Source organism: Pygoscelis adeliae, unplaced genomic scaffold, assembly GCF_000699105.1.
Source record: "Pygoscelis adeliae isolate BGI_AS28 unplaced genomic scaffold, ASM69910v1 Scaffold83, whole genome shotgun sequence".
Classification (NCBI taxonomy): Eukaryota; Metazoa; Chordata; class Aves; order Sphenisciformes; family Spheniscidae; genus Pygoscelis; species Pygoscelis adeliae.
This window is the reverse complement of record NW_008824467.1, coordinates 1,443,735-1,456,693: the sequence shown is the minus strand read 5'-3', so window position 1 is coordinate 1,456,693 and position 12,959 is coordinate 1,443,735. Positions and strand designations below refer to the sequence as shown.

Below are 12,959 nucleotides of genomic sequence, written 5' to 3'. Positions count from 1 at the left end.
AACAAGGACTCTAAACAGTGTTCAGACGACACACACCTCTCTACATGACTGATTTAGACTTGAATTTAGTTCTGGTAGCATAATTGTAGCCCAAGGTTAAAAGCCATGTATAACCAATGTGCTCTTTTAAGTGCTGGGGTCATACAATCAGATCTGTGTTGCTGGCATCACTTCGATAGGGAGTTGCCTTCAGCAGGTTATTCTGCATTGTGAAAAAATACTTTGATTATATAGAAGTTTGTCACCACAGACTGTGAATGGCTCTTCAAATGGCTTTACTTCTAAGAAATCCCTTGAGGCGTTTAAACTTCATTTTTATTTTATTTTTTTAAATTTGTGCATACTGTGTCAAAATATATAATGGGAAAGTATTTTCAAAATCTGTTTACATATCATACAGTATAGCACAGAACCTTGGAGTTCTTTATGATCCTAATGTTTGACATATTTTTGGGTGGAGAATCTCCCATATTAAGTCTCAGTTAAACGTTACCTTTTATCATCTACTTTCAGATTCCATAAACTTTGTTTAAAAAAAAAAGTAAATAGAAATAAAATTATTTTATTCAGTATACTGGACTTTTAAAGTCGTGTGGCCTTACTAAATGGATTTCATAATTATTCTGAGTAGCTTCAACACAGATGCAGTGGATCATTAGCCAGACAAAAAGTTTCCATCTGAAATATTTTCTTCATGTGAAATTCAGTGAGAGTGTGGTGTGTTGATTTATGTCAATAAGAGATACTCAACACAGTCTTTTGGAAGAGTAGCTGTGTGCAATAGTAGCATTAGAACCTGTTTCCGAAGTCAAGCCTTTGCAGTACATTAAAATTGTACAACTGCACTCTGATTATTTTTTTATACATATTTCCCTTTAAGTGTGAAATAATTCCGAGTTTCTTAACCATTTTGTGTGAAGAATGAAACATTGGGCTTTAAAGTAAGTGGCAGTGGTTTACTGTTAAAGAGATGATGAACATTCTCAGCCTATTTAGTAGTAGTGCCTTACTTGCTATGCTTGAAATGCTGCTCAGAATCAAAGCAAGTAACTTTGCAGCTGTTGCGTTCGTGGCAGGTCAGTTTGTGCATTTCAGGTATACAATAGACACCAGGATGTCTTCCCACTTGCCATTCTTTTTTCTAAAGGACTTCCAAACACAGGTAACTGAAGATCTCTCTCAAGCCAGATTAAGTGTACCATTTGCCATGGCTGAGCCCAAAGAGACAGGATATAGACCCTTTCAGTCAGCAAAAAGAGCTTCAGGAATAACCATGGTTCTGATTTTGCAATGCAGTGCAAGTGAAAAGGGTAGAGTAGTTGTACATGTCAGAGAGATCCAATGGGCATCTTCAGGCTACCAGAACAATCCCGGTGTCCAAAATGGTAGCAGCCTTCCTACTTAAAGAAATTGCTTTTATTTCTATGAGCAGATTAATTTCAATGGCAGCATTGGGAACATCACCAGTGGTGGTGGTGGTCTGCTTGGAAAAGCAGAGAAGGAGCATGGGGCAGGGCTTGGAAGTAAGACATGTGATGAAGGCATGTCGCAGTGGACATTTCCCGTGTAGGAGGAGAGGCTACATAGCTGGAAGAACTGTAAAAGTCTGGAGCAGTGGAAGCAAGAGGATAGTATAGTAATACTATATATAGATAGTAATAGCAGGGCTAGTATTGGGGAATGGGAATGAGGTGCTTGAGTAGGACTGGTGCAGAGTAAGAAAATACTAAAAGTGGGAAATATGAAGGGTTGAGGCAAGAGAACAATAGGGAAGGGAATGTGGAGTAAGAGTGGAACCAAAATGGTGGAAAGGATTTGAGCTGCCTAGGATAAGTGCATAGATTAGGGGACAAGGGCAAGAGGGAGGTACTGACTTGGGCAACGTGAGGGACTGAAGTGTGGATGATAAAGCTTGGGAATTGGTTTTATTCCCTGCATCCTCAGGTGACCTGAAAATCAGCTGCAAATAAAAAGAAATAGTAGAGATCCCTAAAAGAGAGGATCTGCCAGGCTGGGGCTGCACTACAGCAGTTCCTGTGGGAGTCCAGTTTCCTGAAGGGGCTTAATGGGATGTTGATCAGCAAAGGCTGAGGTAGCTTCCCTGAACAGAAGACTCTCAGGTCATGGGGGTCTACCTTGCTGAGAATCCATTGAAAAACAAACAAACAAAAAAACACCTTGGGGTAAAAGTCATTCAAAATAGCACAGTATTTATTTGCTTGTCCTTGACAATAGATGGTGGCCACAAGCTGACGCATGGTAGAGTAGGGGTTTTTTTTGGAACATGGTGAAGTTACAATGAAGATGAGATGTAATTGTAGCTACCTATCCCTACGGGCAAATCCGTACTTGCAAAATCATAAACTATGGCTCCAGAGTTTCCCTATCTGTGACCAGGTTGTCATCTGTGAGGGACATCAGGGTAGAGCAGCAGAAATAAAGGGGACACAGTGAATAATCATATTCTTCTCATGGCAAGTAATTTAACAGTGTTCTGCCTCAAAAAGCAGCTAATATTTCTTGCTTTGTTTTCAATATCTGTAAGCTACATTGGGTTGTTAGTGTGGATTTTACATTTCACATCTCCTTGCCCCTTAATAACAGCATCTTTTCAGGCTAAATGTTGACAGCAGAGGTATCCTTTTCTAAAGGTTGCAGGAGGCATATTTGTTTCCCATTAACTCCCATAGTTTGTTCTGGAGCCAGCAAAATGTGTATGCCTTCACCCCACACTGAGAATCTAATTACTTTAATTGGTTTGAAATCTTTAATCTTTTTTAAGTTGACAAAAATGTGTGCTAATAACCAACTCTGCATGCATGATTTGCCTTTCTTAATGCCCCAACTGATGTCAAGCAAACAAATGGTGAACATTGAATGTTCCTGTGTAGCAGACATTTTGATTTTGACTGTGTAGTTAATGCTAGATTGCATCGCCTTTCCCATTTTTGTGGTTGTCTTGTCTTTGGACTAGAAAAATGTTAAATGATAAATTGATGGACGACAATTTCACAGATCAGAAGAGGAGTCCATAACCTAAAATCTCTTTTAAAAGAGAGATGTCCAAATGCAGCTAAAACATAAATGTGAACTGTGAAGCTTAAATGTAGCTAGAAAAAGCAAACCATGTGATTACTATCCCCCTGTAATAATTTTGTGTTAATCACAGCTTTACATTGCTGAGGCTGAGCCTAAATAAGAAATTAAATGGCTTTACCATGTGCTTGAGGATGTAAAAAATGTCTTGGCTATCAGGGCTTGCACTATGCAGAATGGCTACACTGCCACAACCTTTTGATGTTCCAGCAATGGTGTCGTACAACAGACCCGCTCCCTAATTCTTCCTGTTTATCAAGGCTGTATTTATAAAATTAATGCCTTATGTAATCCTTAGCAGCACTCAAAGCTTGCTGATGTTGGCTTGGGCTGACAAATGTATGCCAGCTGAGTGCCCCTATCTTATCTGAAAGGCTCACAAACTGTGGTTCTACCTCCTCTTCCAGAAAAACAGCTTTGAACGGGCTTGTTGAACAAAGGAAGTTAAATGTATCCTTTTAATAGGATCTGAGCAGTGAGGTTTTAATCATCATCATTAGGGCTTTCACAGCAACTTGATTTGTACGTAGCTGCTGGCAGATACTATAACAGTGTTTTGGAAGACTGTTGCTAAATATGTTTGTATTTATGAACTTTTCATCTTGAGAAATTTTGTTCTAAATGGAACAATCATTAGCTGTGACAAAAACTAGCAAGTGAATTGGGTGTTGGAGAAATATCTGAAATGTGTATGTTGAAGCATATACTAAGTCTCCCTTGCTCTGTGCTCTAAAGCCCTGTAACAAAGTAAAAGACAACCTAAGAGGAGCTTCTTCAGCTACATCAAATACACTGTTCTCCGTGCAAGCCAGTATCAAAAATGAGATATCCCTTAGAAGTAATAGTGTTCTCAGAAAAATACATTTCACCTTTGTAGCGAGTCCTCAGCCATTCAGTTTGGGGTTACCTTGTGTAGAGGGGAAGGAACAATGATTTCCAAAGATGGAGCCTTTGTGGACAGCCTGTCTCCTTGCATTTTGGAAGAACCCTGCTATTGGTGCCCCTGCAGAGGTAGAAGACATGCTGTTGGGACATGAGGAGAGAGACCCCCAGGTAAGCAGATCCTATTGCTGCAACTAAAATGTGAAATGTCTCTGAAATTCATCAGTTGAACGAGAATATTGGACTGTTTAGGTTGGTGTTAGACACTGTGGTTGTTCTGAAAAGCTCTTGTTTTGCTATTGCAAGTAGACACCACTTAAGTTTTCCTCACTTCAGACAAGCACTGGGTGAAAGAGAAGAAAGTCTCATCATCTTTGTACTAAATGATTACTAAATTACTCCACTGAGTGGTTACAGTATGTCATAGATTTACACTTTCAGCCCACCATTTTAAAGCTTTTGTCTTCCTGGTCTCTATTTGCCTGATTAGTTTCTGAATTTAATAAAAATCAATAAGCTGTTGCTTTGGGAAGCAGGCAAAACTCTTATTCCTTGTCAACTGAAGCTTTCGTGGGGTGGGTTTTTTTGCAAGCCAGTCAGATGTTCTGGGTGAAGAACTGCCCACACAGCGTCTTCTCAGGGCACACAAAATGACAACCTCCAAAGGTTTTCAAGCTGAACCCACCAAAGACAGCAAACCCCCACACTACTGCTTTGTTTTTGAGGTACTGGCGAAGTATGTTGTTTGATAACTGCACTGCGAGAACATCCTTTAAAATGTCCACCTGTAGGTACAGGCTCTGTACTTGGGAATGGGACTGGACAGAAGTGGCCATTATCACCAGAGAACAAGCAGGATCCCGAGGAAGGAAACAGTCCTGCCTCTCCATAAAAAGGGGGAGGTCATCAAAGGAGAGAAAATCTGTGTGAGAACAATCTGCAATCTCACTGATAATTTCAAAATGTGCACGGGAGGGGAAATGTTTGTGGTAAGGAAGGAGCTTTCAACTTGCCAGATTAGGTTGTTTCTGTTAAACTCGCAAATGAAAGGAGGGAGATATGCGTGTGGAAGCCTGTGTTTTGACAGTTTTAGTCATGTATGCATGTGAAGGTGGCTTACACGTTAACTTGTAATGGTGATGATAACCAGGCTCTGGTATGAGGACCAGGAGCTATCCTGTGCACTGGTTAAACCGACCACCTTGCATGCTTGCAGTCTGAGAGAGCGCGGAGGCCTTCACGGAGCTGTTCGTACAAGAGCCATCCCTGGGTTTCCATCCAGATCTTTCCCCATGTCCCCTTTGCTATAGCGCATGGGACAGAGGTTTTGCCTCACCCTGGGTGGGAGGATTCCACCTTATCCTTTTATAGGAAATCTGCAAAAGGACAATCTGAGGTGAAAATGACAGAATAGAAGTCAAGGCACAGCTTTCTGTTGTTCGTCACCCTTCCTGAGTGCTTGTGGGAAAGGAGTGGTGCTTAAGCTGCCTAGAAAGCTAAATATGCAGGACCACTGTTGAAATTGCATGCTGCCTTTGGATAATTTAAAGGTTTCCCTAAGCACAGAGCTATATTTATTTGCTGTTGTGCTGTCCAGGAGTCATCATTTAGTAACCTTCTTTAAATTATGACCATGTGTTACTAAAATAGGCTCACTTTACAAAATTACATTTTAATCTTGGACCCAACCTTCATACTGCTTATACCATTAAAACCTCCTTTAACTTCAGACTCATTGTGGAGGAGCATCGCGCCAAAGGGCATCTGTGTAAACCTGCTGCCTGGGGAGCTTTTGTCAGGGGCGCTCTTTCACAGCAGGTTGGACTAACAACTGTCAGGAACGACATAGGGACAGCTGATCCTGCCTTGGGGCAGTTTGGTGGGCTTTTAAGGACCCTCCTGGACTATTTTTTACAGTTCTTTAGTTCTACTTCAACACTGTAATTTTTTTTACACCCCAACCCCCTGTCTGTAAATTCTTAAATTAAGGAGAGGTTTTGCTGGTGGGACTGTTTAACGTAGTGCTGATCTGCAAGGTACATAGATGGGACTGGGGTGGGGGGGAGTGTTTCTATAAATAGCACAAAGATACTTTAGAGGAAATCAGAAATCTTAGAAGGATTGGGCATATTTGCACTCTGGTCTGTACGCTCATACTTTACAGATCAGCTGTCCCGAGGCAGTCCTGTCTGCCCAGCATCCTTCTGAAATAGCCTCTGAAATACGCAGCTCTCTGCTGGGGCCAAGGATAGGATTCTGCTAGAGACGTGTCTGGATGAGGCTTTCCAACACAGTCACAGGGCTCTTCTGTATTTTTGTATATGGCTCTATATATAACTCCCTGTATATGGCCAGACAGAGCGAGTCCTGCAGAGTGGTGATAACATGTGCCCTCTGTGGCTTCCCAGTTGCTATAGATAGCTTCCTACACAGACCATGGAAACTGCTACTGCCACCAAACTTCTGTGATGGCTCCGTGCCTTGACATCTGTTTTCAGTGTAAACAAACTCCAGCCTCAAGCAGCTTCCTTCTGCCGAATGAGAAGCTGCTGGTAAGAGTGAGGACTGCGATGGTGGCCTTCTAAAGGAAAGGTATAAGCCGTGTTAGCGAGGTGAGCTTCCCTGGCCACGTGCCAGGTCTTGTCCCCTTCCCCTCTGCTGCCCCAGGCTTATCCTTATTTTTATTAAACCCAGACACAAGGGAACAGCAGAGGCACATGTTTTGTCCTGCTCTGCCCAAGATGCACACCCGTCCCCAGCGAGGGGTGTTCCTGGCTTTGAGGACGAGTTGGGAACAGCAGCAATCAGTGGGAAAGCTGCTCCCCAGCCCTGTAATGGCTGCCAGCATGCTCCTGTGCTCAGTGGCCCTCCGCGCAGGATCCAGGCAGGCACCAGAGCCTGCGCACTGCCCTGCGGGGCCCCATGCATACCAGCAGGTAGGCTCCTAGCACATTTCTCATCCTGCTCCTGGGTGGCCCTAACTCTGCATTTCCCTTACCACCTGCCTGTAACCCCTCTGGACTGTTGCAGGCTTTCTCACCTTCCATGACTCCAAGTCATGGTCCAGGAGCCACAGAATAGGGAGGCTTCACAGGTACCTGCATGAAGCAAAGGCAAGCACACTGCTTTTGGCTGTGGTAGAAACCTGAGCAAACACACAGACCGGCATTTGAGATGTTATGTAGCGTCTGGTCCCCGGGGAGGGCAGTTTTTTAAGCCGAAGACTCCACTGGCTATGAAGAGCAACAGTTCCCACGATCTCCTTTCTATAAAAGGAAATTAAAGTCTGCAGCAGCTGTTGATCTGATAGCCAGTCTGGACTGGATCCCCCTCCCATCCCCTTGCTGGCTGCCCAGACTACTCCAGCTACCCATGGATGACTTCTGCCATCAGAATAAGCTGAGCCTTCTGGTACTTTTTGATGCTAGCCAGATTTGGAGCAAACAGGAACTTTAAAGGAAGTCTTTTTTTTTTTTTTTTTCTTTCAAAAATAAGTGCTCCGATGTCAGTCACACCGGTGAAGGTCTGTACACTACAAACACTGGCAAAGGAAGATTCAGACACTTCAGAGGCGCTTTGCCTTGTGGGCTGAGGCAGCTCTAGCCTACGTGCTTCTGCTCATCTATGGCTGTCAGTCAGGAAAGGATTATTCTTAATTGCTTTAAGTGAATCGTAAAAATAAATAAATAAAATCAAACCAGGCTAAAATGTCCTTTTGCCAACATAGTTTATTTCACCCACCCCAGCTCTACATGAAAACAGTAAAAAGGTAACAAATAATGCAGTATTCCTAGCTAGCAGGAGAAGGCTTTGTCTTCTACTTAACCAGTTTGAAATCCTTGGCTGGCAAGCTATTTGGGGAGGACTCTGGGGGGAGCCACCATTGTCAGACCAACATGCATTTGACTTTCCTCTCCTTCACAGCAGGGCAAAGCAAGCATGCCTCCATGAAGTTGGTGTGTTACAGCTGATTCAGAGGGAAATCCATTCCACCCAGCTAGGCTGCTGAATCAGGGAGTCCATTTTAAGTATGCCAAGGGGAACTGCTGAGGTTGCCAAGAGGCCTGTATATGTCAAAGGAACGAAAAGAAACTTGCATGGAATACCAGGGAGATTTCCTTTTCTAGAAACTCGAGAACAGTGCATAAGTGCTTGTCTGCCCATGCTAGGGCCCAGACTCCCATCATCAGGGACCGTGCTTCTGCATATCAACCATGTGATAAAAGCGACCAAGTTCATGCAGCAAGGTATGTACTAGCTCACTCTGCACTGCAGCATGTACAGGACAGGAAAGTCTTCCAGTGCAACAGCAAAGCACTTGGGGCTGCAGCTGTCTTACAGTGCACCCTGTGGCTGGCTCTGCACTTTGCGGTGCGTGACTTGTCCTGCATAGCAACACGCACGGAACCAGCCAGGACAAATTGCTGTCCCAGGTCCTCTCCGTGCTCCACACAATGGGACCAGGAACAGGAGTGTTGCTGTACTTCACCCCCAGCTTTTTAACACTACAAGGAACAATTTGCTTTGTTGTGACTTCAGATAAACTCCCCTAAGTGACATTTTTGGCCTTTTACACATCCCTTTATATACATAAGCCAACTTTGTTTAAGCCAGTGGTTCTGTGAGGGGTCACTAGCACCTTTTGTCAGCCTTCAGAGGGGAAAGGAGACGCAGGAACCGCCGTTGTCGGCACGGTGCTGCCCGCCCAGGCCGGCTGTGACAGTGCTCCCGCTGCGCTGCAGCACTGCAGGCTGGTACTCCAACAGCGCCACATCTGCCTAAGTTCTGATCCCAGCTGGATACTGGTGTTAAAAGCAGGTTATTGGTGTTAAGGGTCTGGAGAGCCTTGGACACCTGGAGGGAACACAGGTAAAGGGGCAAGCTCATTCTGGTGCGGTGCGAGGCTGGGAGGGGCAGCAGTTGTCCCGCTCACGCAGAGCACAGCGGGGTCTGCACAGACCTCACTCTGTGCAAATTCAATCCACAGGGAGCTTAATCCACTTTCAGTGGGGATTAAAGACTGTATTAACCCACGGGTAAACGCAGGGGAAGAATTTTGTTGCAGGAACACGGGGCATGCCATTTTGAAACAGGAAAGTTAACTCAAACCTAATCCTGGTGTAGTTAAGCTGAAAGAAAAGTGCAGGAGCCCAGCTGACGCATTTAAACCTTGAAGGCACAAATTGGACAAGCTTTGTAGAGAGACGTAATACTCTCTGAAGGCCAGCTGAGTCTGAAAAGCTTTTGTCTTCAGAGCCTTTGCTGTTACAGGCATACCTCTTCTGCAAAACACATGAAATCACTAAAACATACATCGACACAGCCGCATGCAGATCTCAGTAGCGCTCATCTTTCCCTTATCTTTCCCTGATTTGCATGTCTCTGATTTCTTCATTAGACAAATTCTTTTAAGTAAATGAATAGAATCAGTAAATTAATAGACTCAACCCTGCTGTGTTTTGCTCAATTAATATTTGTTAAAACTCTAGATACCCAAAATTCTCTTTATGTTGTCAAACTTGATTAACTGTGGTTGTAGCAAAAAAATGGCAATTACATTATATATTCATGGTATGCATCATTACGTACTTTAGCTGATTCCTTATAAATATCTAATAACATACTCAACACATTAAATATTAATAGTAGTCTACATACTTAACCCATATTTCTTAAATGAGCTTGTTCTCAGAGGCATGTGATATTGTACTAGTATCACATGGGACAGGCTAGGAGGAAATCATACATAAGATAATTTTTCACACAGGACAGATGCAATATTCACTCTGTACTTCATTTTGTGTTTGTGCCTCACAAATACTGAATGGATATGTTTATGATATTTGGACAGAGGTCTTTAAATGGAGCAAGACAAAAAACCTAGAGGTAGATATCTCTGGTGTCAAAAAGGTCTGAGCATACTAGAACAAAAAGTCTGGCTCCAAAATATTGTGGATTTGAAATTCACCTTTTAATTTTACTACATTTGCCTTTTCCAGAGGACCTACAGCCAGAAGAAAGGGAAATGAGAGGTACAGGCTGAGGGTGAGACTCTCTCTTCTGGCCATTAACAATGGATGATGTTGATTTAGCCACAGAGCAGCGGCAGAACTGCTTCAGTATCTCGTGTTGATTGTTGCTGTTTGTTTGTCGTATTTAGTGTTACAGGTTTAGCAACCTTTTTGGTTTTGCCAGTATCTATTAGAACAAAGTATATAAAAAAAAAATAAAACCCTGCTTCAGTCTGTGGTGATGGGGAGTAAAAATGTGATCACTAAAGAAGGCTAGAGACTTTGAGGAGGTAAAAATCAAATTCTCCAACAGAACGTGAGGCTGTGGATCAGCAGCTGCATCATAGAGAGAGACCTGGGGATCCCAGGGAATTACAGGCTAAATCTGAATCCTGAGTGGGATTTATTAACACCAGTGTCAGGGAGAAGGTGCAGGAGTTTGTCTGCTTGAGTTGGCCTTGGTGGGACCTCGGCTAAAAGTGGAATAGACACAGAAGCAGATGGTTTGCTGGCCACTCACCAAGAGACTCCAGATAGTTGTGCTCCTTTTTCTTCCCCAAAGCAGCACGGGTGAGAATGGTTAAAAAAAAATCCCCTTGTGGTGCCTAAAAGAACTAGTGGGGATGGGTTTTATTGCAGGGAGAGGTTTAGGTCTGCATGCAGATACTGTGAGCTTTGAAATACAGTTTGGTGTCATTTGTCCTGCTTGTAAAACCTTTCCAGGCATCAGAAAGTCTTATCTATTTCATGGCTTTTTTTTTTCTGCAAGTGACAGTTCCAATTTACATCACTGCCTGTGGAAGGAAGCAGTTTATATAAAATGCATAAACTATTTACACGAATTCTCTTTAGTATTGCTCAAGTTGGATGCAGGCGTCTGAACACTGCTAAGAGAATAAAAGCAGGTCACAATCTTTACCGGAGGCATGCACACATGGATATGTATTTAAGTGGTGGGTTTTTTCATGATTACAAATGTTTGTTCAAATGTACAATTTAGCACTGAAGTAGTTCATACTGAATACCGGCACAGTTTTCCACCACCTTTAACATCATCTTTCTTGCATGTCCATTGCTCTGGTATTGCAGTTGTCAGTGACATTGGAGTCCTCTGAGATGGAAGTACATCTACACAGATCCATTTCCCCCATGCATACTGTAAAATGGAAGCACTCCTTCTCTCCTCCGTACTGAATTATTTGTGTTAACCCTTCCCTTATCACCACCTGCAACTACTTACACTCTGTAAGTAGATTTCCTCAGGTAATGATGGCCAACAACTTCAAGCGTGGTGTACAGGTGTGCAGTGGGGGAAGACCCCCACTCAGGATGCTAGACGGCTGCCAAGGGTGCATGCTTCAGTGGATTCCCTGTATAGTGGAAATGGGAAAATACCCCACCATCGTAGGGTAGCAGAAAGAAAAGAGCACCTGAGCAGGCTCCACTGCTCAGATTTAGTTCAGAAGTAGAAACTAAGATGGAAAAGGAGATCATCCAGAAAATCTAGAGCTGTCACTGCTGTCCTGGGAGAATGAACATAATTCACAGGTCAGGAAACACAAATTTCCTTTAAATTTTAATTTCTGTACCAATGTGCCAAGACAGAGCCCAGTGTTGCATGACATTTCAGGATTGCTATACAGGGCCAGATTTTCCACTGGTATAAAATTATACAAATTAGTTTATATCAGTGGATAATCTAGCCCAGGATCCTTGCTTTTTTGGACACCTCCTTGAAGTTTAAGTGATCTAAAGCAAATTAAATCCTTCTACATTTTAACATAATATGACATGCTCCGAGACTGATAATTTCATGACAACCAAAGGTTTGAATTTATTTTTAGACATCCTGGTTCCACAGAAAGGAACCGACCTAAGAGATGAAACAAAAGGAAGAAAAGTGTGAAAGGCAAATTAATATCTGCGATTTATGTGGAACAGGTGAGGAGCTCCCAGCTATTTCTGACATACAGCCTACCTCAGTAAAGGTTGTGTAAAACACAGCGACCGGTTACCAAGAGGGGTGAAAGTCCCTGGGCCACCAGCTGCAACACGAAGCTTCTCCATCTGTCTCCAGCCTTCCAAGTGCACATTCCCCTGTCAGCCTGCAGCCATTCAAGACAAAGGCTAGCACAAACTTTCTTCCATCTGAGGGGAGGTAAATGGGATCCCTCAGAATGGCTACAGGAATCGATATATGCTGCAGAGAACAGTCCCAAATTCCTAGCTAGTCTGGATCATAGAGGCAGCTCGTGTTAATGATACTGAACCGTCCACAAGGCTCTGCCCAGCCTTGCCAGGACTGTGAAGGCTGTCCTTCTGCAGTCACTCTTCTGCAGGGCTGATGGCAGAGAGCACTGTCATACAGGGGCCAGGATTATCCCAGCAAGAGCTGCTTGGGAGGATGCCATTGCCGAAGCTGTGAAATCAATGCAGAAGTGGTTTGTGGCATCCTCCTGCTTGCCTATCACTGGCAGCCACCCGAACCTCGAGTACTAACAGAGCTAACGCTGAAACAAAAGAGAAGAGCATGAAAGAACCATCAGCTTCTTCCTTCTTCTCCCATATCCTTCTTGCCCTAGCTGACTTAATGACTTGAGCTACATTTACATCTCTTTACAGATACAGATCACTAATGAGAACCGCAGCATTCCCCTGCTCTGGAGGACAGCATGACTCAGCTGTGACTGGAGTGTTGATCAATTTATGGAAGCAGGACATGAGGCAGTGAAGGGAGGGGAACTAGGAATCATCCTTTCAGTCCCAAGTCCTTGAATTTCAGCCCAGGCAGGCCATAACCTACAGCATGTAGCAGAAAGAAAAAAAAAACCAAAAAAACAACAAACTAAACTAAAAAAACAAATCACACTGGTGCAGCAAAAAAATCGTGAGACAGCAGCCAGAAATTCAGAGCACATAGTTCAAAATACCGGTGTGATTCATGGCCAAAGAACGCAAGACAAAAGTGCC

At 43.4% G+C, this 12,959-nt stretch overlaps 1 protein-coding gene across 1 annotated transcript in view; it reads left to right on the top strand.

Moving 5' to 3' along the window:
* Positions 1–795, top strand: part of PGGT1B (protein geranylgeranyltransferase type I, beta subunit) — a 32,646-nt gene extending 31,851 nt beyond the window's left edge. The window contains 1 exon segment of the mRNA XM_009321095.1: positions 2–795. Within this exon segment, the coding sequence (XP_009319370.1) occupies positions 2–48 (47 nt within the window). The 3' untranslated portion in view covers positions 49–795.
* The last annotated feature ends 12,164 nt before the right edge of the window (positions 796–12,959 follow it).